Genomic DNA, 25,840 nt, shown 5'->3' on the forward strand with positions numbered 1-25,840 from the left:
CAAAGACACAGGTAATAGAAAGTCTGCAGGAGGAATTATTTCTATCTTCATGACTCCATTGAAGGAGAAGCCACTGAAGCCACTGTGAGAGCTGCTGCAAGGAGAAGGGTTTCCACACCATAATGGAAGTGTGGAGAAAATCCTCAGTAATGAAGTGTTGGGCAATAGTCTGTGTTTGCATATCTGGAGAGTGATGCTCTGGTACAGTTTTGAAACACAAACTCCTCATTCCTCCAGGTGGATACTCTGCCCAGCAGGTAAGGATGTCAGCATTGGTGGGGGATGATGATCAGCTGACAGGGAAAGGGATCTGTTTCATCAGAGGTGTGCTCAAGGACCCTATAGAAATGTTGTTAAAGATTACATGGTATATCTGATTGGATAAAAAGTGCCTGTGAGCCCAGCCATGGGGAGTGCTTAGTATTGAAGCACTGCTGATTCAGTTTGCCTCCACTTGGATTTGTACCTGTGCATAATTAGCAATTTAATTTCCTCTCTCTTTCATTTTCAACTCAAGAAAGTGTTTTGAGGCCTAAATGTTCCACCTCCTGCCATACTGCAGCTAAACCACCACAGCTAGTGGTAGGAGATGGAAACAGTCTGTAGAGGGAACTGAAATCAAAGATGAAGTTCACCTTGTTTAAGCTGTGAGTCACTCTTTCTGGCTGTCTTCACTGTGTTATGACAGCTGCACTGTTTCTGCAAAAATGTCCCCAACTGGAGAAAAGTAAAAAGAAACTTAAGAATTTGCATCCATGAAAAAACACAGAAATTCTGGGAGAAATGTTCCAAATTTTCTTTGGTCTATATAAGCAGTTCTTAAACAATTAACTTTCTAAAGCAGTTCTAAATTCTGCTGAGTTACAAAGTGTCTTCACTTTGCAGATTCAGCTTTTTTCTGGGAGACTTGCTATTGCTATTAGTCTGATCTATGTTGATGATCCACCTGTCTGTTCTAGATACAAAGAACCATTCCTGGTTATCTCTGAATATCCATTCTGGGCATCTCTGATTTTTTTTCCCATTTATCTATTTCAGGAGCTTCAGCAGGCATGTTGTGTAGGTAGGCTTCACAAATGACAGATTAGCTTGTGGGGGGGTTAATCACTTCTGAATGCATAAGTGTAATTAATTGTACTCACAAAGACACCTTGATTGCACCTGCAAAATGATATGCTGAATTCTGCCCTGCTGAAAGAGCTCTTTTGTAATTTGTTTTTACTCAGGTATGTCATCCATTCATGGTCCTGGTGAATTTACTAATCACATACTAGCCTAAATAGCATGTCAGAGTATTTATATGTGGAGCTGTAATCTCCTCCTGACTTGGCTGAGCACAATATAAAATTCATGTACTCCAAAGGAATATCCAGCCAGCAGATCACATGGTAGACCTCCCCAGGCCCAGGCAATACAATTCCACATCATTGCTTTGAGCAGTGATAAGAAGTCACTTGAGATCAGAGATGTTCACGCCTGTGTTATCTGTTTCAGTTAATTAATGATGGGGAAAAAAAAGGCAGAGGGGATTCAACCTTCAGACAAGCACACCTAAGAATATAAAGTCCCATTTCCTTTCTATTTGATCCAAATCCCAGGACACAGGCCAAACAAGCAGTTGCCTAAGGCAAATGGAGGGCAGGAGAACAGAGGTTCCTTCTGCTTTGAGAGGACCCTGCAAAACACAGCTGGCTGCTTTTGATGCTTTTATTGCCAAGAAAGAGGTCAGAGTGAACAGGAGGCTGGATATGGTTGTGGCTCCTCCTTGAGCAGTTTTTGTGACCTTTCAGGTATTTTTCCCAATTTTCTGGCTCCTCTTCCAACCCGTCCCATTCCTTTGTGTACTTCTCTGGGTGGATGAGATTTGGAGCCTTGTGCTCCACTTTGAGTAGTAAGAAAGAGTTTTGAACTGTTAGAATTCTGCTGTTTTGCTCACTTTCCATCTCTAAATGTGAGAAATCATATCAACAAGAATAACTTAAATTCCATCATTGGGATAGGAAAGAGAATTTTTTTTCTGAAACAGCACATAATGCAGAGCTGGGTGTTTGATATTGACCCACTCTAACCTCACAGAGAGAAATACTCTCCAGAATAGTCTGCTCTCTGGTATTCCCACTGGCAGGCATTTCTGTAATTTTCTGGGAGAAGTAAACCAAAGTGAAACAAACTGAATTGTGGTAAAAACAATCAGATTCACCCACTCTTATTCTGATATCTTGGGTTCACTGCAAAGAGACACATTGCTTGATAGTTCTGTGAGCCTTTGTTGACCTTACCCTGCCATGATTGTGCAGCCTTTTTTGAGAAGACAATCTCTAGATTGAACATGGCACTTCCATCAAAAGCTTCTGTGGTCCTTGGCCTGCCTGCTGGAGCTGCAAACAGTGACCATTTATTGCCAGCTGTGCTGGAGGCAGCAGCAATGTGTGCACCTGCCTGCAATACACCCTGGGCTGAGGCCACCAGCTCCCTTGCCATGGGATGGAAAATGGCCACTGACAGGAACTCTTGATTGTGAGCTACATGTGCCCAAGTACAGGCTGCCATTCCACGTGGGAGGTGGTTTGAATTGCAGTAGCAATTTCCTGAGCCACCTGTTCTCAGTGGTTTAGTGTTAGTAGAGCATGGAAATTAAGACAATTTAAACCAGTTGTCTTCTTTGGAGAGTCAGCTGAGACGTGGAGTGTCATGTGTTGTACAAAGGGAAGAGACATGAAATTGCAGGTCATTTACACGAGGCAAGCACAGTATTTTGGATGGTGTTAGAAAAATCTAGGTTCAGCCAATTTCAAAATTTGACCCATTTGTTTTAGATTCTAAAATAGTACTTTACAAGCTGAAAATCAAAATATTGGAATTTGATGTGACAAACAGGCTTAATAATACATTGATTCATTCAGTGATTATTTTTTTTAGAATTGATTCATTAATTTGGATACAGCACTACAGCAGACCCAGGGGAAAGAAGTTACTGAAGCAGAAAATATAACCACCACTGATGGATTTTTTTTCCTAACAATCTTTTTTACAGTTTTTATTATTATTTTTGGGGTTATTTGTTTCTTTTATATTATAAATAATAAAATATCACTCCCAGTATGAGAAAATTTCATTTTTCATTTTTTCCATGCCTTGAGGCTGAGTTTGAACCCAGAGCTAACTTCAGGCCAGAGAAGCCAGTGGTTCTCTTCCTCACCTCCACCTTTTTTATCACACTTCCTTGGGAGGACCTGAACCCTCAGCAGTGTAACAGGGGTGCAGATGACACTGGCATACATTGTCACATATTTTGGCTAGAAATTAAGGAATCATCCTTCTTTGATCTTGCTGCAGTGCTGGTTTCATGCACAGCTCAGAATTCTGAAAACTGGATCCAATGCCTGTGAAGTCCATGGAAGTCTTTCAGCAGATTTTGAACCCAACAGGAGGAAAGTACCTCACCATCACTGTTAGAAACCCATCTCCATCTCAGTCACATGGCACTCACAAAATTCACATTTTGGCTAGGATTTTCATTTTCCTAATATTATGCCACCAAAATCAGTGGTAGATTTCCTTTTAATTTTTGCAGGAGCAAACCTAAGACAAATGCCAAGTAGAGCAGTGTTTTGTTAAATCTACTCATTGCTGACAGTCTTCAGCAACAGTAATGGATAATGCACTGGGGAGAATGGCTTTACCTCTTTTTCTAGATAGAGTGGCCTGTGTTATCTGCTGTGTGTGTCTTGTGTAGTGATCTGCTTCAGCAGATATAAGACTTCATGCTTAAGTACTCTTGGTCCAGCAATTTTCACAATCATTAAACTTACTTTTTAAAATACAAGAGTTAAAACCTGGTTTAGAACACATGAGTCTCTAAATAAGGCAGATCAGCATTTTTTGAAAAAAATTATTGCTGAAAGAGGAGAAGAAACAGCACTGCAGCCAAAAAGAAGGCAAAGCCAAGAACCCAGGTTTATAACAAAGCAACAGGAAATTCTTGTTCTTATGCCCTCTTTTAAGTCTCTATTCCCAACAGTGTTCTTTCATAAAACTCTCATCAAATGTTTTGCCCTGTCCACTTTCTGCCAGAATTTATTAGTTTCTTCTACCTATAATTTATCATATTTGTTCACCCAGTGTGACATTTGAAAAATATATTTTGTGTCAGATAACTCCCTCAAACGCTGAAAATCTTCAGTAAAACTTTGAGGTCTGAGTTTTTAACTATATTTTCCAGTACTGTGGGTGAAATGGTCCGTAATTAAATGTGTACAGGATTGTGAGTACCATTAATTACACTTAAACTAGCCCAATTTAGTTGTGTGGAAATATAAAGTCTTAAACACAGATACAAACCTGGCTAGAAATTAGAGCCACCAGCTCACTCTCCAGATGTCAGATTATTGTCAAACAGTTCATCTTTAACCATTATTCATATAGACATTTGTAGATAACTGATGGAGAATATCAACTGTTTACAGAATGTTAGAAAATGTCTGGTATTGTGCACAAAATTGTACATAAATGTTACATATATGTCTTATTTGAATTGTCAATCAAATGCTGAGAAGGAAAGTTTTGAAAAGGGTATCAGTCTTTTCCTAAGTGTTGATAGATATGTGGACACTCCAGCTGTTTTACATCTGTGTGCACAGCAAGGATGCTCCATACATGTGTTTGTCTGGAGAGAATAGAAACAGCTGGATGTGCTACACAGACTGAGGAGACTTTCTGGTGGAAATCAATCTAACCCATTGTTTTTCTTCCATCTCTTCCTCCTTTCCACCCATGTCCTGTCCCTCCCTCCCTCTTGCTAGGGAGTTTTCCAAAGAAAGAGAAAAGGCCAAGGCTCGAGGCGATTTCCAGAAGCTTCGGGAAAAGCAGCAGCTAGAGGAGGATCTGAAGGGATACTTAGACTGGATAACTCAAGCAGAAGATATTGATCCAGAAAATGAAGATGAAGGCATGGATGAGGAGAAGCCTCGAAACAGTAAGCAACTTTCTTCTCTCACTTTCTTTTTCTTTTTCTCTCTCCCCTTCTCTGTCTCTCTCCGTGCTTTTAGCCACAAAGCCTGTGCCCATCTGCTGTAGTGCTGAGGTGGCTTCTAAGGAAGAACAAGTTCTCCCTGAGACATGCAATATGCTTATACATGATTCCAATTTAATGCTTGTGGGAAACCATGGGAAGCAGAAAGTGTACAATAATTGATATTCTGCAGATCAGTGTTCAGTCTGTGATAGGGGCATTAGATCCTGAAATTAAACCGATGAAAGGTCAATACTTGCTGGTAAAGTCCACTACTGAGAAAAGTTTTAAAACATAAGTGTGCCCTCTATTAATTTATTCTTCTAAGGGTGTTATTTCTTACTCTTCTTCTTTGGAGTTGACAAGGTGTTTGTACAAAGTGAAAATTCACCAACAACTCCTTATTAGAAATCCTGAAGAAGGATGGGCTTGAAGAAAGCAGTGCTTCCCCAACATTTCATTACCTTTATTGAATCTTCTGCCACCTTCTCTTTTACCAACATGGGCTGTGTAACACTTCAGAGCCACTTAGCAGCTGTCATTGCTGGTTGTGCACTTGGGAAATGTCAGACTTGGAACCTTTACAAAACCCATGGACAATGGCTCTACTCTTGGCTTTAATTATGGGAATGTGCATTTTCTTTGTTTGATTTTGGAAAAAAGACATGAAACGTGTCCCTAGATATCACCCTTCTTACCAAACAATCAAAATCTATGGGATGATCCCATCACAAACATATATATTCCAGTAACAGGAAGATTTGACATGGCAAACTTGTACTTTACTTCTTCAGTAAGATTTTTAATAGATGTTCATGACATTCAGAATATTAGTAATCACTATTGCTGCCAAAACAATGAAATTCTTTTTTAAAAATATTATGTCATTAATATCAGGTTATAACTGATTGTATGAGGTTATACAATACTTAGGTATCTGGACTTGAAGGAGTCACTGTGGTGACTTGCTCAGACTTTTCCCAAATCAGATTATTTCAATTTTTATGCTGGTATTTTCGTAGCTCATATAGTTTACTTTCACCTCAGCAATCATTCAGAAATAACTGTGTTAATCATGTCCAAAATTTTCTGCTCAGTGGCATACCATACATGAATAAATCAGATGAGGATTCACTGCATGTACTGTTGAGTGTGGTCAACCCATATTTGAGCCTACAAGGCCCTTTTGTGGGTGGTGATATTAAGAACTGAAAGGTAACACATGTCCAGCTTGCTGTCAGCTCTTCCTGGTCAATTTGATAAGGTGAGCTTTGTAAGACAACGTTTATCAAAATTAGTCCTCTCACATCTGAGTCAGAAGAACTGAGAAGTAATGATTTCAGCTTAAGAAAACACCACAGAAAAGGTACTGTGAGTAAGTGACAGGGCAGGGCATTTTGTTTAGGGTGAGGTTTATTTTTGGTGTGTTATTTCCTGGGTGGAATGTTTTTGGCATTCCTGCCAGCAGTCAATCACCAGTAGGGTTAAATTGGAAGAGAAAGATGGCATTATTTCTCTTCCAAAAGCCAACTACAAAATAAGCAAAGGACAGATGGCACAGATGTAAATTCCCTTATGAATCCCTTTGGCTTGAATGTTCCTAAGACATTTGAATCCCACCTACTCCCAGTCCAAGCTTACATCACCAAGACTCCAATGTCTTCCTTGTTTTCTTGTGTTTAGCTCAGTTGCCTCCTATGCACCTTCAGTGTCTTTTGTTCCAGTGCTCATCAAAGCTCATCACCTTCTGTTTGTAGTACAGCATCTGAACTCCATGGCTGACTGTTACTGCCCTTTCAAGCACTTTGTTCAGTGACTAATTAATGTTGACTTTTGAGGTATCAGCCCTGAGAATTTCAAATGACAGATGACTGAAGCACGTAGGGCAGTTCAGACCTCCTTAAGCTGCTGTGTTAGCTCAATAAACTTCAGGTGAGGCCCTTGCATCAGTGGTGTTGCACTGATGCTCAGAGGACATGTGCTCCTGCCTGACCTCTGACAGTGATTCACACCAATACTTTAAAGAAGTCACATCAGTTTTTGCTTCTTTGCTTTTTCCTCTGAGGTTTTTTGGGGGCTTGGATTTATTTTTTTTTTTTAATAAAGACTGTCAGAATAGTTCAGAAGTTCAAGTAAAAAATACTTATTAATCTAGAGACTCAGCTAATGTAAGTTCTGAGACTCAGCACTTTATACCATCTGGGCTCTGACCCAGGTAGTCTACCTAAACTGAATCATCCCAAGCACAGAGAACATATGCTTTCCATCTTTTCTTTGTCCTTGGCAGCTACAGAGGCAGATTTTGCTGTCTTTTAACTTTGTAGAGAGTGCTGCCCACTTGTCAGCATGGGCACTGCCTCCTGTAAAACAGAGGACACAAGGTGGAAGGGAAGAGAAATTCACTTGCACCCCCTTTTGGTTTGACTGCCTGTGACAATCCTTAGGGCATCATCAGTCATATTTTGCATATGCTGCTGCTTTCCTGAGGCTCTCAAGCCTTGCCCAAAACCTCACTGGGTGTTTGCAGCCCCTCTCAAACCTTGCCCAAAGCCTCACTGGGTGTTTGCAGCCCTTAATGAAGTTACCAAGTCCAAGGATACAACAGAGAGCACCTTAGTGAAGGAAAGGGTGAAAAAGGAAGATAAATGCAACCAGACTTAGGCAGCCTGTGCAGTCTTTAGCTCTTCTCTCCATAGCAGAGGTTTTGGCACTTTGCTGAGGGAGTTCATCACCTCTTGTCACTCACATGATTGAGAGACAGAGCAGGCTGAGTTCATTCTCTGTCTTTGAGGAAGTACCACATTTAAGGCAGTTTTTCCATGCTGTTTGCAAACATGGATTTGCTATTGTGACAGATGTGAGGTGGGAAATGTGCAAAGGCTTCTGGGGGCTGTTTGTGTTGATGGATTTGTTCTGTGCTCTTTCCCTGATGTGCCTTCCACACTAGAAGAAAGCTTTAATTGGATGGAGGGGAGAAACACATCATATCACAGAACAACTACTGAATTCTAAATTACATGATGGCAAAGAAAACTGCCCCTCCTGTTGCCACAGTTCCTGGGAATTTGCACTTTTATTTTCCCTTCCTGAGAGTGATCTGGAATGTATCTGTTGGTGTAGGCAGAAGCAGGAAACTTCAGTCCAACCCAGATTCTCCTCCTATGGAAATTAATTGGCAAAACTCCCACAGACTGCAGTGGGGTCGCAGATAATCTATGAATGGGTAGGATGAATTAATTTGATGTTTCTGAGTGCTCAGATTTTGTCCTCCCTCTGTTTCCTTTATTTCAGTTCTATTTGGGGCTACCATGAGCAGTGAGAGTATGACCTCACTAATGTCAACAGAGTCCCTAAAAGTAAAAAAACCCCACTGGTTTGTAAAGGCATTCCATGATTCCAGACAATTAATCCTTCTTATTAAGTCATATCCAACATAGTACTGTAAATTCAAGAACTGATTTGCAAGTAGCTTACCCTACTAAAGTTAAAAGTCTAATCATTCTTCAAGGTCCTATTGTAATGGAACTGATGGCAGTAGAGAATTAAGTTTTTGTGTAGCACAGCAGAAAAAAAAAAACAGTACAAATCAATGTGTTGCCTATCAAAATCGTATAATACTTCAGGTGGTGCATTAAATAATGAAAAGTGTGTGTCTACACATGCAGATTTATGCCTTTGTTGAAGTGGGAATAGTGCACAAGTGAAGACAAAAAGTACAGACATACAGGCAAGTTTTAAAATATATATTAAAAAATTATATTATAAAAAATTTTAAAATCAGTTTTAAAAGAAATTGTCCTCAATCTTCACCTTCAGAGCATTGCTGTAGTGCCTTATTGACCTTTGGAAATGTTCATTAATATCTGAATTTGCTGCCTCTAAGGAATCAATGACAGCCTCACTTTTGGTGGACTATAGGTTTTGTCTCACTCTTTCAACCACTGTTACTTTTGAACATCACCGTAACTGGGAATTAGACTGGATTTAATCACAGGTTTATGAGAGTCTTCCTTGGAAGAAAATTATTTTGAGGCAAGGAAGAACTTTTCAGCAGAAAAAGCAAAATTTCAGAAGAAATTGGTACCTCTTAGACCATTACAGCTTTTGGAAAATCTGTCTTTCATGGGAACAATTCGTGCTTCTGCACATCAGGCCATAAATGAGAACAGGAGAGATGGTAGTTTAAATAGAAGGGAAGAGTTTAAGAGCTCTAGAAATAGAAGCCTCAGTAATTTCAACCCAAACAGGGCTTTATTTCCGAGAACTCCAATAGTAGTTTGACTCTGTTATGCAACAGGGAAAAAAAGCCTGACCACCTGTCCCTAACAGTCCAGGCATTTTTAGGACTTACCTAGCCAATTCCTGTTGACTTGACCTCCTTTTGCACAGTCAATTTATGCACCACAAGGAGACTGTGTTGATTTCAGTGAGGTTATGGACAAAATACCCTCCACAGACTTGAATGAAAGCTGTCACTAAATTCTGTGCAACCCTCTGGGAAAGTCAGTGACATGGAGCTGTTGGATAGAGTGAGCTTTGTGTACAGATCTAGTCATGATACCAAGGTAAAAGAACACCAACTTCAATCTGTACATTTGTTCAATTTGTATATTTAGTAATTTCATATGTCATAATTCATAAATATGTCAGCCTTCTCAGTGGCTCCAAATCATGTGTCTAGTGTTCTGACTTAGTGACTTATTATTTTCAGCCTGAAATAAAATATCAGGGTGCTCTGGGATAATGCCTTAGGCAGGAAGGATTTTCAAAGACTAGGTTACAAGCTAAAATTTCAGGGTGGCCTAAAATACTCTTTGGCCATCTTCTGCAACGAAATTTAATGGGCAAGTGCACAGCTGGGGAATCAACGTGGAAGATAGAGAGGGGAAAATGAGAGAGTGGATATTCAAAAGATATATATTTTACACCAGTCTTGACCCTCACTGCCTTAAAACCCCTGTCTTCTTACTGTATGAGCAAAAAGAGACTGTTCTGAGTTAATTTCTGTTTAGCAGAGCATACTTCAACTTGACTGTCAACAGCAAATTAGTTCATCCTGTATTATTCTAGTTTCATCCACAGAATCTAGTTTCATACTCAGTATGTACTTTACATACACATGGAAGGACATGGACAAGCACCCCTTGACAGGCAGATACAGATATTGTCAAAAAGCAATTTAAAAAAACCCACATGGGGCTTGCATGGAATTTCAGATCATCTAAACAAAAGCTCTAAGAGGCACAGGCTGGAAAATTAAACCCTTATTAATTTAATTCCTCCAATACCAGTTGGTGGCTTGAGAAAGGCATCATAGAATGTGGTTGCATTTTGCTTTCCATATCTAAATACAAGGAAATCAATGCCAGTCTTGTAAAATGATTTATTATCTGTCAACACCTCATCTAAAAAGGAAGAAAGCACAATCTCTTCTACTTTTATCATTGTCCACTGATGTGGAAAATAATCATCTGGTAACCAAGAAGAGATGAGCTGCAGTGCCAACAGTTTGTAGGCGTTTCACAAGGGCACCTGATAGGTTCTTCACAAGTTTATCAGCTGGGATAGATCTATTCTCTTTCACCTGGAGACAGAGGTACAAAAGAAGTCTATACTGTGCCAACAGGTTGTTCTAGGGGAAAAAGAAAATCCATGTATTAACGTGCAGAGGTTCCAACATATGGTTTGTTTGGACAGGAGTGACAGCAGCTCCCAGCTGTGTGCTGTGCCCAATAGAAAATAAACCCAGTGGCATTTTCCTACCTTGTCATCTTTTGAAGCAGCTCACACACTGCTCTTAATATAAGCACCAGAGTTTGAGGGCACTTAATGAAAGGCCTTTGTGAATGAAAAGTCAGCTTTGTTTTTGTTGTGTGGTTCTTCACAGAGAAGCTCAGGTTGCAAAATGCAGCATGGGTTTGTGCTACAGATGTCAAGCTTGAGTCTATAATTAGGATGCTGCCTAGAAAAAGCTTCTAGGACATTAGTTCTCACATTAGGCTGAATCACTCCTACAGTCCTTAGGCAAAAATTGTACTGAAATTCCTGGGGATTTTGCCTGGGTAAGGACTTGGGCCCCACTCGGTTTCATCCAAGGTCAATAACAAAACATGCTCATGTCAGCACTCTAAAAGGTTGCCCAGTGGGAGGTCTTGGACCACAGAGGCTTCTCAGTGTTCACACATCACTTCAGTATTGTGTAGCTGGCACCCACCAAAGGGAGAGTGTGAGGGATCTGGGGTCTGAAATCACTTCCAGCACTGGGCACTCCACTGAGCACTCTGTGCCCAGTGCATCATTCCACTGGCTAAAATGCAGTTGTGTCTGGCATGAATGGGATCCACAGTCATTACAAGCATGTGGTTCCCATAACTATGCTGAAATAAATGTGTGATCAGATCCAGGTAAACTCTGATATCCTAAAGCGGAATAATTTAAAAAAACAACAACAAAAAAACAGCATTTGTGAGGGTTTACAGTGACCCTTCAGCTGGCTGTGGTAGCAGAGTACCCAGGGCAATGTTCTTCAGTGGTGTAGGTGAAAATAAAGCTGCCATTTCCAAGCACATTTTCATTGTATAACTTCTGTGCAGCTCAAGTAACAAATAAAAAGATCACTTAGGGCGATTCTTCTTCCATCTTTCCATCAATCTCAATAAAACTATGTCAACATTTGACTTTTTCCTATTGGAATAAAATCAAAACTGAGAGTAGATTTTCTTCCTGACTCTTCATATGTTGCCATCTTATTTTTTATTGTGAGTGAAAAAACGAGGAAGCAGTAGATCCTTATCCTTGATTGTTTTGTCTTTCTCCCTTTCCAAGAGGAAATACTTGGGAAAAAAAATTTAATCTTCTCAACAAAGTGAAATTTAAAACTTGGGGGTTTAAATTATGCTTTAAAATGCTACAGCTACAACAGTGGTTCTTGAAATATGTGTATGCAGGGTGACATTTGGACAGGGGTGAAATATTTTTCTGGACTCTTTTGTCCAATAAAAAAAAAAAAGACGCAGGAAATCTGAATAATATTCTCATGATCACCCACCCCACAGTGCCAGTGGCATAGGCTCTCATTTTCTGCCCTCATTTTCTACCCTCTAGAGCAGAATTTTGATCCTGGATTGCATCACATAAGGCATTTCCAAGTTTGATCAGGGTGGTTTTCAACTATTTTCCTTCTTTGGCAATTCACAGTAATCATACTAATCATTTTAAGAAATACAAGGGGGTTTTTGTTCCCCTGATTGTATGGATGTTCACTCCATGTAAGTGAATCAAAAGGTCTGGTTTTCTGGTTTTTGTAAGCAATATAATTTAATAACCCAGCCTTTAGCAAAAGCAGCTTTTAAGTTCATTGTCCTGTAGATTTCACAATTTCCCAGTTTTTCTTTCTTTCTGACTCAAAGAAAGATTTGAACATAAAACAAAAAGCAAGCAACCATTTGAAAACCTTCTTCTTCCCCTTCCTTCTCTGCTGGTAAGTTACTGCTAGGGAGGTAAATCCCACCTAACCCAACAAGATTTTAAAGCAGTTTAGCTCAAGCCTGCATTTTCTGTCAAAGCACAGTGTGGAGAAAACAATGTTCCCTTTGTTTGAACAGAGAGCAAAAGAAGAAGCTGCTGGTATTCAGGACGAAGCTGTGGCCAATGCAACAACCTATAATTCAGCAGTGATTTGTTCCAACACAGCATCAGAAGGCCTGATACAATTTGGTGAAGTGGGAAAAGTGTTTCTAGGAATCAGGGAAATTCCCCCATTTTGGGAAGGTGGGCTACATTCAGACATGTGCCTGACTCCATCAGCCAGCTTACTGAGTGAGCAGCTCTGAGATAATTATCTGATCCTAAGAGGGTCACTGTGATGAGCACCAAATATTCGTGCCCCTTCTGCATGAGAGAATGGAAGCCAGCATGGAGACCAAACTCCAAAACTGTGCTAATTTTTGCTCACAGGCTCATTTTTTTCTTCTTGCTCCCTTGCAAGCATCAAAGGTTACAGCAATTAGATAAGCTTCCAGATTACTGTAGTTTACATCTTGGGAAAAAAGCTTTTCCTGTAATATCCTCTCTGAATGAAAAAACTTTGTCATGATCTACAGTGCTCTTGCTCTCTTGCAGCTGAGAATTTGGCTTGTCTTGTTCAGCTCACAGGTCCTTCCAGTTCCTCCTTTCCCTGGATCTCGTGTCCTGAAGCACAAAGAACTTTATATTGAGAGCTGCTGGAACAGTGGTGTGTGATAAGCTATAGCATAGAGAGACTGACATTAATGTTAGGGCATTCAGTTTATCCACTATAAAAGCTATTTCCCTAACAAAGACTGACTGGTGAGATTACACCTCTGTTTTCCCTGCTAGAAGAGAGACTTGTGTTGATGTAGGAATTCTCTTATAGTACCTGTTTGTTACACAGAAATATCTTTGAAGGTAAGGCTTTAGAGGGAATCCATTGTTTGTATAGCTGGCAAAGACATCTTTGTGCAAATAATTTAATCTCTACCTGCCCTGTTGGCAAGTGTTTCTTGAAGCTGTCAACATTAATCCATTGACACTGGTTCTACTCCTCAGGAGATGACATTAGTCTGTGAGAAAGCTGCCTTTGCTATACCTTCTGATTAATTGCTTTATTTCCCATGGTTAGGGAGGCATAGAAAGCATTTGGTACCAGCACCTCCACAGAATCGTTTTGGAAGAAATACCACAAACCCCCAAGTTGAGTATTCATAGGGCAAGACCATTTCTTATTTCAGTTTTTAAGCAGGTGCCTAAAGTGTGCTCTTCAATCTTTGCAAGGACACTTATAAAGCAGTTTTAAAAACTGTGGGGTATTCAGCAGTTCCTGCTGCAGTCCGTGAGAATGGCCCATGGTCAATGTTTTAAAGTAAGTCACCATTGCAGATGCAGTCTCAAGAGCCTCTTCACTGAGAAGAAAGCACAGGTGGGCAGGACTGATAGCTGAAATCCTGAGCATTGTTGTGCTGTGGTATGAAGAGCTGTCCGGAGAGGGGCTGTGGTGCTCAGGAACGGTAGCTGAGCGACATGAAGCATGTGTTTTGAGTTAGAAACAACTGCTGGGGATGAGAACCAGTTTTATTACAGTAATGTCAGCCAAGATCAAAGCCACAGTGTGTCTGGCACTGTATATACAGAAATTAAAAGTATGTTGTATGTATTTCCTTTTTACAGGAAATCAAAACTAATAAAGATGGGTTCAGCTGACTAAACACATTAATCTAATGCCAATTTAGACACCTCATCATACCCAAGACCTTCATTGTGCACTGACAGATCAAGTATAGCAGCTGAGGCTTGTACCCTTGCAGTGTGATAGTTGGAAGGAATATCCCAAATGGGGTGTCAAAAATGTCATCCAGTGCCTCAGAAAAGGCAACTGAGCGTGGTTAGTCCAAAGACATGTAGGAAAAGTTTAGTACAAGTAGAACCTTCAGTACTGATCCTGTAAGCTGAATGTCTTAGAACAGTGTGAGGGAACCAGCTGTAACAGAAATTGTTCTGGTATGATGTTCTTTTTCTTCCTTGTCTAAGTGTATATTCATCATGACCTATCTCTTTGTCCTCCCTTATGTATTTTATGTTATACTTGAAGAATCATATGCAGAGAGGCAAATACTGAAGCCCAGACCAAGAGCCTCTGTTTGGGAAGGGCTCAGAGTAGGAAGTCTGGAAGAGCCCAGGACAGACAGGGATGCAGGAGGTGCATCAGCAGAACTCTCCTGGGGAAAAATCTCATTTCCTCCACTTTGCCCCAGCCCTGACTGCCAGGCACCTTGAGTAGTTCACCCCTTGCTTAAGTCAATTCACAAGCAAGCACAGAAGTAGGCAAAGATAAAAGTATTTTGTTTTAGACACAAGTGGGGTTGGAGCACTGACCCTGCTGTTGCACGGGCAGTGCAGCGGAGCTGTGCGATGAGCTGTGGCTGACGGGAGATCTGAGACACAGCTCAGACACAGGGACTCTGGGTGACATTACTCAGCTCAACTGGCACGTATGTAACCAAACTGGCAGCCAGGGCTGAGCAGCTGAGGAGAGCTGACAGCTGTGAATGGCACCCAGCCCTTTTCAGTGCTTTGGGAAGCTTGCAGCAGGACCCTGGTGCAGGCACGGCTCCAAGGGAGCTGCAGTCACACCCTCACTCTGTGCCTGCTCCCTTCTGCTTACTGGGTATCCACTCAGTACAGTCTGCTAGTGGGATAAAAATCTCTGCTGAATCTCTTGTGTTTGCTGCTGGGGAGAAAAGCAGGTCTCTCCATGCCAGTTATCTCACAGACAACATCAAGCCTGGAGAGGTGGCGGGGGAAGGAAAATGTTTCCAACTGAGGAACTGAACTGAAAATAGCTGTGGCACTGAGTCTGCCTGCTGATGACAGCAGCTCTTCAGTTAGCAGGATTGTAGAGATAAGACAACAGAATAAAGAATTGGCCTTTCAGATCTTGAGGCCTAAATTCAAATTCAGCTTCAGGGCCCACAGGTGTTCATAGGGCTGTTCACATCCTCACTCTCATTTACAAAGTTCACAAACCACAGCATGATGCACCTCTCTTCTCCTTTTCCCCTTGAGGAGGGGCTGCACTCAGACATGTTCAAACTGTAGGTTTGAACTGTAAAGGCCTTGTAGTGAACCCAAGGATAGGGGTCCCTTTGGATCAGGGTGAGGATGTTACCAACTACATTAAAATCCCTAGTCTGAAGCAGCAGAAGGGTTAAGAATCAGAGCAAGGATGCAGTGGCAGAGCTGCTGGATCCTCACAGATGTGCAGATCAAAATGTAAGTGTATTATGTGGCTGCTGGAAGAACCAGGAGCTGAATAACAGGGCTATGCCAGGTCATGAATGACTTGTTTTAACACAGCTGTGTGAGGGCAGCTTGCATAACACCTGCCCACACTAAGCTTAACTCAAGCTGTTGTTATCAGTCCCTGACTCTCCTGCATGCTGGAAGTATTTGCAAACCAGGAATCTATTATTTCAAGGCCACTATAAAATGCCTATTTCTTTGGTTCAGGGTAATTAGCCTATTCTCAATGCCTTGCTCAAGAGGTAGAAAAGCTTTAATCATATGTTTGACAAGCTGACTTCAGAGGCAAGGCTCTTTAACTTCAATTTTTGCTTTTCTTCTGGCTGCACAGTAATACACAGCCTGCCCAGCTAGCACGTCTCATGCTTCTGACTCATGATACTGTGATTACAGTGTCTAGTATCAGACTAGTCAATATGTTAGTAAAAGTGTCTGAAAGAACACCACATGCACGAGCAGCACACAAAATTACAAGCATTTTATTTACTAGGCACAGAAGAAATGTAACAGAGCAGGGCTTCAAAACAGAATTTTATGCACATTTGGGAATAGGAGAGGTGAGCTCCATTTCAGGTCATGAGGCTGGATTGAATCTGTTCAGTGTGGTGCAAGAACAAACCTCAAGGGGCTGAGAGATACCTAAATCTCTAACTTCATGTGTTGCTGTATCTGTTGATCAGTGAACTGAATTGCTTGATTGTTTGCCATCAAGGAAAGCATCATCCATAAGCCTTCTCACACATCCCACATGAATCCTGCTATTAGAAAATGTCTCCACTTGCTGAGCACTCATCTCAGTCAGGCACTGTCTCTTCATATGGACAGGGCCTTGCTGCTGTTTTTTCTTCATAAGATTAATGCTTAAATATTTTAAACACTACTCCTAAATTGGGTTTTCCCAAATGCAGGGAGCACACTGTACTCTTCCAGCTTGCAGAGTGGTATTTCAGATTAAATTTTTCAGTCACTTTTTCCTTCCTACCATCTCTTTGCCTGTGTCCCAGTCACTACCCTGTTGTTCTGCTTGTCCTTTGAAATAATAGTTTTTTCCTCACATTCACTTTTCTTTTTGGGTTTTTTTTTTTTTTTTGGTGGGTTTTTTTTTTTTTTTGGAGGGGGGGTGTTGTTTTGTTGGGTTTTTGGTGGATTTTTTTTTGTGTTTGGTTTTTAGGACTTTTGGTTTTTGTTTTGTTCTGTTTTGTCTGCTAACAAGAGCCAGCCTCCTGGATAATACTTTCCTTCTTCTATACCAGAGGAGATACACCTTCTCACTGGCACAGTTCCTGCCTAAGATCCCTGGGTGTAGGGTTGTGCAGGCTTCCTCTGGGGAAAATGTCCATGTGAGCTACCAGGGCATGATTTCCCCCTCACTGCACCACCCAAAGAGTCCCTGCTGTTCCCACCTATCCTCTTATGTGCAGCAAATCACAAATTGTAGGGCACTCACTGAGTTCTCAGGCATCACCCACCTTGAAATGGCTTTTGACAGGCAGGAATGTCATAAAACAGCCAGAGCTGCATCTCAGTCACTTTGAAGCTCAGCAGTCCAGGTGTAAAGCAGATACCTAGACTCCCTGGAGAGTTTCTGATGACCTAAGCAGATCAGCTTGGAAGGAGCTTCTATAATTTTTTTTTTGCTTCTCCCAGACTCTGCAGGGAAGATGGATTCACAGGGCTGTGCACTGCAAGAACAAAGATGCTGCTGCTGAAGTAGAGACCCTAATCAGAGTTACCACCCCATCCTGCAGGTGTATATTTGTGTAGGTGGGCAGGTGCAGAAGTTCCCCATGAACAGGAACTGCAGAATGAGCTGCAGTTGCAGAACCCAGCACATGGGCTGCTTTGAAACCACATTTGTGCTGAAAACCTGTGTTCTGTCTATTTTCATTAATAACAGTGCCAGTGAGAAATATGAATAACTTCATGATTATTGGAGGCACAAAAAGCAGAAGGATTTTTGGTGGTTTTTATTGTCTCCAGGGCACTTCCTTTGCCATTAGTTATTTTGCTCATGATCAATGTTTGTATCACTTCCCAACACATTATCTGCAGGGTTTGAAGCTCTCATGCCCCCATTTCCAAGGCGCCTGCAAGACCAGCCTGCAATAATGGAATCCTTCTGTTTTTTCTGGTGAGATGGTCCTGGTTTTTGTGCCCACTTATAATTTTGTGGGTTTGTTTCAGGAGCATTTGATGTCTCTGCTGCCTGTCCTAGTTCCTCCGCTAAAAATCATAAAGAATGAGAGAGAAAACTTGTAGAACTCTTACAAATGGGCTGTTGTAATTTGTTCACAAAATGCTGGTGAAAGAGTCAGAGATCCTCAATAGTTTTGCCTTTCCTTCATTTTGTCTGTCCATCCTTGAATTGCCTCAGAATTCTGTCGGGAACCAGAGAGGTTGCTAAAAAAGTATTATACTAGCAAAAGAAACACCATAAACCATGTCCTGGCAAATAAATGCCTTGCACTTTGGCACCTCAGTTGTTGCTCCTAGCAAGGCAAATGATGCAAGTCATTTATCAGACAAGAAAATCAGTTTAGGAGGTCATAGGAGGATCCAGATTCAGGAGAGGGACATCTTTCAAGGTGTGTTCTGGTAGCACCTCTGTCACCCTGTGACCCAGCCAATCTGTCCTCCAGCCACAGGGATTGTGAGAGTTGCTTGCATTGCCCTTGCAGGCAGAATCTCTGCATGGAATGGGCTCCTGCAGCAGATTCAGGGGTTTGCTCAGCAGCACAGCAGTTATCCAGGGACACTGCCCCTCTTGCCCTTTTCAGCAGAGAGTTAGACTCCTTTCTGCAAAGTCTACTTTGGGGTGAGTCCCATGCCCTGTGCTTACAGGATATTTTGAGATACCACAGGTTATGCAAAGAAAAGCTTTGTCCTTCAGGCAGGAAATGCAAAGAGATTTGAAGTTTTTACTTCCAAATCCAGAACAGAACATGTGTGCCACTGGCAAAGGCTGTCACTAGTCAGTGCCAGCGGTTTGACTGTGCCCATTACTTGGTCCTCTGTGCATGTGCATTCCACTCACTGGCTCTAATGAACAAATATTTATGGAATCCAGCATATTACTGTCAATATTGCTGTAAAAAGAAAGGAAATGGCAGCTGTTCAAACTAGCTGAGGAGTTTGTTACAGTAAAATAAATCCCAGGAAGATTAATTAGTAGCAAGGTAATGCATTTATAGGTGTGCAGTAATCTGCATGTGGTAATGACAGATCTGTTAATCACAGGCCTGCACAATTCATATATTTCACTCTCTCTCCTCTTCCCCTTCTGTAAGATATAGATTTATGTAGCCCATAGCTATTCCCCTCAACATGTGTATGGATATATGGTGACTCTCTGGAAGAGGAGAAGGATGAGTTAAAACAAGCCTTTATAAATAAAATATACACTTTGCAATTTATATTGTAAAATGGATAATCTATCTATGAATGAAACATTTGATGATACAACACTCCATCTCAGCATTGGCAATGCTCCTGCTTTGTGCTGCTCCATTCAGTAAAGCAGTGTTACACTGCACCAGCCTCTGTGCTGCAGCCCAGTGCCCAGCCTGGGCTTGGTGTGATCACAGTGGCTGTGGTGCCTTTCATGGATGGAAAGATGTTTGTACCAAAATCCTTTTCCTGTTTGGCTGAAGTGGATGCAACTGGCAATTACTTGATGCCTCTTTGTTGCTATCCTTGTGTTCTGTGACTGACCTTGAGTGAGAGTGTGAATCCAGCTCGTTCTCCTTGCTGTGTTCATCTGTGCATCATCCAAAATCAGGTTGTGCAAAGTGTGTATGTTACATGTGTTTAATGTAGTATAGAGTATAATACTTTCCTTATGAGTATTAGTCTCTGAGCCCTTAGAAAATACTTTTCCAAGTATTTTCACAATTTTTCTGGGTATTTTTTACTGTGCTAGATTTATTGACACATTGTCTAAGTTTGGGAGCCACACAACCACCAAAATCCTACACATAGGTTTCAAGTTCTCTTTCTTCTTCTCCTGTATAAGCTTTCCTGACACAGAGCTCCTTTTCAAAGTAGAAAACACTAAAGAATTCCCCAGTCACATCTACTATATTTTCCTGACAAAATCAGGACATCCATGGAAAACTAATGTCTTACCTCTGCAATTTACCTTCTGGATGCTGCTTGCATTTAAGAGCATAGCCACTGATTGTTCCCAAGGCATTGCATGCATGGAACAGAGTGAAAGCTGTATCTTATTTAAATTAATGAATAAGATGAATGACTGCAGCATTTTCAAAACAGGCAGAAGAGGAAAGCTAGGCAATATTCATATATTAATTAAAATGAGAGCTCTCCACCAAAAAAAACACAAGTAAATTGATATTCTGCCCATAGACTCATTCATGAAATGATGGGCATGAAAAGCACTACAGGAAGCAGGGTTTTACCAGAGACAAAGTCATTCACTTGATACACATACTGTTAAAGGAAGCAGCCTGGGTATTGCAATTTATTCTTGTTGTGCTTGATAGGAAAAGAAATCCAGCTGGAGAATTCACAGGACTACTTTGCTCTTTAGATTTGCTTTATAGTTGTGCAGAGTCCCACTTGGGAGACATTAGCATCAGTAATAACTATAGAACTTAGCACTTAGTGTGGTGTGTGTCATCTGCACCTCTCAGAGAGGCTGGCAGGGCAACTGCAGAATTACACCTCCCTGGCAGAGAAATTGAACAGGTATGTACAAAAGCTTGGTCATATGGCCGAGGTGACACAATAAAGTGAAATGATGAGCAAGTGGCTTCAGGTCTCTCTGACCTCAAATGCCAGTGTGGGCAAAGGGGGTTATTTACACCCATACTTTGCAAAGTAATTAATTACCAGTAGACTCTGGCATACTGGAGAAATTAGAGTCTGAGTGAGCATATTTTACAAGTCAATCAAATGTATTGTTGCCTTTTTTAAATCTAAAAACCCACTGCAAGGCTTTTTCGCTATGAATACTGCTGGATAGTCCCACTGTTTTAAGTCAGGTGTCTAACCCAAGGATGTAAAGTAAATGTCTTCTTCAACCAGGCCATACAACTGAGTAATACATCAGCATGGCATTCAGAAAACCTGTGGTTTCTATCTGCCTCTATAGCCTAACTCAAACAGCTAAATCAGGGAGAGGGGAAGTCAGACAATGTAAATAGCCTCCAATATATCCAGTTTTATAGTTAATGCCCAGATCTGCAAAGTCATGTAGTAATATGTCCCACTAAAACCTATAAAAACTTTGTTTTGTCTGTTTTTCTGGAACTGGGCACCCTTTGCCCAAGCATGATTGCCTCTGAGTCTTAAAATGTCACAGTATTAAAGTGAGATTCAGCAAGAAGTGTGACAGCATTATATAATCCATGCAAATAAATCTGAATATTAAAATTACTTCCACTGCCAAGATGACAAGAATTTCATAAATGCAAGATGCAGTGGAAATGATTTTTCTGAACTGGAAAGCAAATATTGTTCTCCAAGTATGTGAAGGAAAAATCGTCTCAGAACTGCACAGAAGGGTATTTGCTTGTGCCAGCTTTCTGTTTCAGTGGTTGGCTGTCTTTTGGCAACCTGCCATCCAATAATTCATTGCATGCCCATGGGGCATTTCATCAGGGGAGGGACATATGTTAGTTCAAGAGTAGAGCTGGTATCAGAGCATGATGCCAGTGACATGGAACAGAGGCTCTCAAAAGGTCTTGCACAACTGTCTAGTCAGCCACAGATTGCAGACTCTGCTCTTATTTTTCTCTGTCTGTTAGGTCTCATCTCAGAGCTAGAATTAACACAAAGCATTTTTTCACATTTGCTTTTAAGGAAGCTGCAATATAGCTTTTGTTGCTGCCTTAACTGCTGCAGCAATGCCATGTAAGTGATGTGGAATCGGAGTTTAGGTAGTCCAGGAGAAAAAGTCTATGTTCAGTGATGAGCCACACTGTGGCAAAATGTGAGAAGTGCAAAGGCTTCAGAAGGAACTGGAGAGAGAATATCAAACCTATTGGTCCTTATGATTTGCACTCTGTTGAGACCATGAAATACTTGCCTGCCTTTAGAAAGTTGTTTTGCTTCCCTTTAAAAGAATTGCCATCTATGCTACCTAGAGAGTATGTAACTAATGGGAGATTTCATCAACTCCAGTGGGTTATGTGTTCAATGATACATCTAAAAAAGGGAGATTCCCATGTAAACAAAGCCACCATGATTTGTATCAGCCTTTGCATATTTTTTGCCTTTGTCTCAACTCCCAAAATTACAGGGAGGAAATGGCCATTGAGACAGCATTGTCTGTATGCCATGGTCCTAAACACAACTCTGGTCTGGACTTGAGCCCACCATTTGGAAAAAACATCTCTTCCTGATTAAAACATTCCTGTGGTGGATTTACCACCAGCATTCTTGGTACATGGTTCCAGTAATTAATTACCCGGACTGCAAAAAATGCCTGCCTTCTTTCTAGACTGGAGCCAGGGTGTGGGCACAGGGTCTGGCTTCTCTGAGAACTGAGTCAGATAAGAAAGCCATCTGGGCTGTACTTGGTCTACTTCCTCTCATATTCAGCCCCTGTTTATGCACAACTTTTCAGCAGCATCTTCTGTTTTCTGATTTTGTTAACTGGCCTGAATGAACCTCGCAGCACTGCACAGCTGATTGTCCCCTGGTGATATGAATGAAGGTGGTGTGATGTGCCAGGTAAAGTGACTGTGCTTCTGAGAGCACATGGCATTGGGGAACTCAGCCCTAATGTCTCCTCTGTCCTCACCTTTACCCTCTAGACCATCATTCCTCTAAAACTTCATACCATGCTAATACTTTTGATTGTCCTTAACATTTTCCATCGGCGCAGTGTAATGAGGTGAGGTGTAAATTGTGTGAGGTGGTGCCAGCAAAGTGATCCTTGGGGTCTCTTCAGCCCATGTATCACTGCATCTGCACCTCTCACTTTACAGAAGTTTGACTTTCTACAGCAGTAAGGTCAGGGATGTACAGGGCACACTCTAAGATGTCTCTGGGATATGACCCCTTAAATTCATTAAGTTCACGTTCTCAAGAGCCGGATATAAAAAAGAACAGAAAGCAAGTGAGAGTTATGGCCTGACAATCTGTTAGTGATATTTCATACCTCTGTGTACCTTTGGTTTGCATTTTGCACGTTTAACTCACATGAAGAAGTTTTCAGACAGAAGTGCATATCAGGTGTAAGCTGAGTTCCTTGTTTTTGTCTTTTGCCTGTCACTGGCTGCATGTTCTCTGTTGATGTCTTGTTCCTGGTACTTGACACTGACCATCTTGTCTGTGAAAGGAAGCCCTCCAGCTGGTTTGCCTGATGAGAAGAAAGGAAAGTTTGCTTGGTTTAGTCACTCCACAGAAAGCCATGGTAATGTTCCACTGCACTCTGTGTCCACACTGCATGTGTCTGTGTGTCTGTGTATCTCTGTGCAGACTGGCCTATAAATCAGATTTTTATTCTCCTGCATGTGAGTGCCTGGCTTTGTCTGTTGCTTGTGCAGTGTCCTCTTCATGCACTCAGGATAACAAGCTGCTCTGCAAATCAATCTCATGCTAATGTCTTTAGAATAGTTTTCCATTTGCAAATAAGCTCAAATATGTCTTGAAAGTGTTTTACCTCATCTTCCAAACTGACTTGTGAAATATCAGCGTTTTGGTTTTATTCCTGCAAGGCTTACTCTGGACAAAAAAATTTAATTTTGAATGTTGGTTTTTTTCTCATAGCTTACTTGACTGTTTCATGTACATCAGAACATGAATTCAGTTTATTCCTTAATTTGTCTTTCCAAATAGACAAGATTATTAAAACATCTGTCTTCATAAAGGAGCAGGCACCATTAGAGTACAATATTTAATAGTTCTGTCAAAAGTGCTAGAGAGTCCATTATTTCATGTGGTCCTAAGAGCAGGTACAAGAATTTTAGATTTCCCAGGAAGTGTGTTGGAGGTATGTGAATTGTTGTGATGGGATGAAAGAAAGATAGCTCATTTTGAGGGCCATTTCTACCGTAATGCTTTCAAAGCAGTAGCCCAGAACATTTTTGAAAGAACATTTCTGATGTCTTTTTAGCCCCTGAAAGAAGACCATGGCCCCATGAGCATCTTCCCAAATGAAATGCAGAACCTATTTCTTCTACATTGGCTCATTTTGCACCAATGACCCACCAATAGGCATATTCTTACTACTGAGTTACATATTCCTGCAGGCTGTCAGAAATCTCACCAACTAACAGCACATGCTATCAAGCCTCATCTGAGATATGTATCCAGCTAATACAGGTCATATTTTGAAGTTCTACCAGGCTCCCGAGAGATCTAACTCCTCCAGCATTCAATCTTAAGTATAATATTTTCTCCTTTTTTTTTGTGTATTCCAAAAGGAGTGAGGAGGGAACAGGACACATATTGGATCCTGTCCATTTTCCTGCCTTTAAGATTATGTGTAAAGAGTGATTGGAGCTTATGCAGGAGCTGTGAGCTACTGGGGAAATGAAAAAGATGTGGGTTTGAGGGATTTTTTTTTTTGGTCACTAGAAGTAAATAATATCTGTAGATTTGAGAACAACGAGAAACAGGTTCCTTAATCTAGACGAGAGAGGTTCACACCTAAGGTTGCTTTCATTTGATGTTTATTCCATGGTACTTCTGTAAAAGCCTAGAAGGTTCTGTCCAGCTCTTAGCTGTGAGAATCAATACCAAGCTACACCAGAGTCCATATTAATTGGCTTCTTTGTTGGTAATATCTGAGTAGGTCAGAGAGTCTGAATTCTCTGAATTTCTTATTCAGTTTCTAGGTGTAAGGTTGAATCACATTCATGGTTAGTAAAGGACAGATGAGCCATCAGTATCCTTCATGTGGTATTTGCTATCAGGCCAACAGAAGCTGTTTATCTGCATGCATCTCAATCCTGGTAATTTTTATTTGTCTTCTAGTCATTGCACAAAAGATTGGGGAGGGCAGTGAGGTGGTTGGGCTGCTGCAGGTAAAGAGGCTTTTTTTAAAATGTTCAATGGAATCAAACAAACGTCTTGTTGGGTTTGTCAGGGTTTTTACTTTCCAGTGGTTCTCATTCATAAAATTTCCAGAAACTGACACTGAAAGAAGGAGAGCAGCTGCTTCTTCCCTTTTCTTTAGCATTTGATTTACTTTTATGCTCCTGAAATTTACCTGCCCAACCTGCTCTGTACAGGGAGGCACTAGACTTGCTCAGCAAATTATTTAATCCTCAGCAGCTGCGCTGAGGGTCCTTCCATGAAGCCAGCTCCTTCAGTCATGCACTCATCAAGAGGTATGCCAGGTTCTAATGGCCATCCCTCTCTTTTTCTTCCCTTTGACTCTTGCAGTGAGCATGCCCACCAGTGAGACCGAGTCCGTGAACACCGACAACGTCCCCGGCGCAGACATGGAAGGCGAGAACTGCGGCGCGAGGCTGGCGTGAGTACCCAGACATCATCCCAAGGAGCCCCTGACATGGGAGTAATGTGCTCTGACTCCATGACTCAGGAGGCTGAACAATTGCTTTATTAAGCTATACTATATTACACTAATACTATATTAAATTACATATAAAGAGACACTATACTAAAGAATACTAGACAAAAACCTGTGACAGGACACAGCTTTGACCCAACTGGCCAGTCAATCCAAACAAGCCTCAGCAGAATCCAATTAACAAATCTCTTTGGGTAAACAATCTCCATAACACATTCCACATGTGCAAAACAACAGGAGCAGTCAATAGAGATGAGAATTGTTTTCTCTTCTTCTCTGAGTTTCTCACTGCCTTTCCCAGGAGAGAGTTGTGCCTGCTGCTCTCTGTAAAGAGAGTTGTGGCCACACCTGCACTCACATCACATGTCAGGGGCGGGGTTGAGCTGGGGGGGGAAATCCAGGAAAGTGTCAGGCTTTTCAAGATGAGCAAAACCCACCAGGGGTGAAAGGAGAGGCTGGAGAAGATCTATTGAAGCAGTGTTCTTATTTTAAAATTCCTTGTTGGT

The 25,840-nt window shown here is 41.2% G+C and overlaps 1 protein-coding gene across 4 annotated transcripts in view; it reads left to right on the top strand.

Moving 5' to 3' along the window:
* The window catches only part of CACNA1C (calcium voltage-gated channel subunit alpha1 C), a 458,270-nt gene that overhangs the window by 313,689 nt on the left and 118,741 nt on the right, over nucleotides 1-25,840 (top strand). For all 4 annotated transcript variants that reach the window (XM_050984223.1, XM_018919792.3, XM_050984221.1 and 1 more), the window contains 2 exons: nucleotides 4,803-4,975; nucleotides 25,187-25,277. In XM_050984223.1, coding sequence (XP_050840180.1) covers nucleotides 4,803-4,975; nucleotides 25,187-25,277 — 264 coding nt within the window. The remainder of the gene's footprint in view (nucleotides 1-4,802; nucleotides 4,976-25,186; nucleotides 25,278-25,840) is intronic.

The sequence above is a fragment of the Serinus canaria genome, chromosome 1A (assembly GCF_022539315.1).
Source record: "Serinus canaria isolate serCan28SL12 chromosome 1A, serCan2020, whole genome shotgun sequence".
Taxonomy (NCBI): Eukaryota; Metazoa; Chordata; class Aves; order Passeriformes; family Fringillidae; genus Serinus; species Serinus canaria.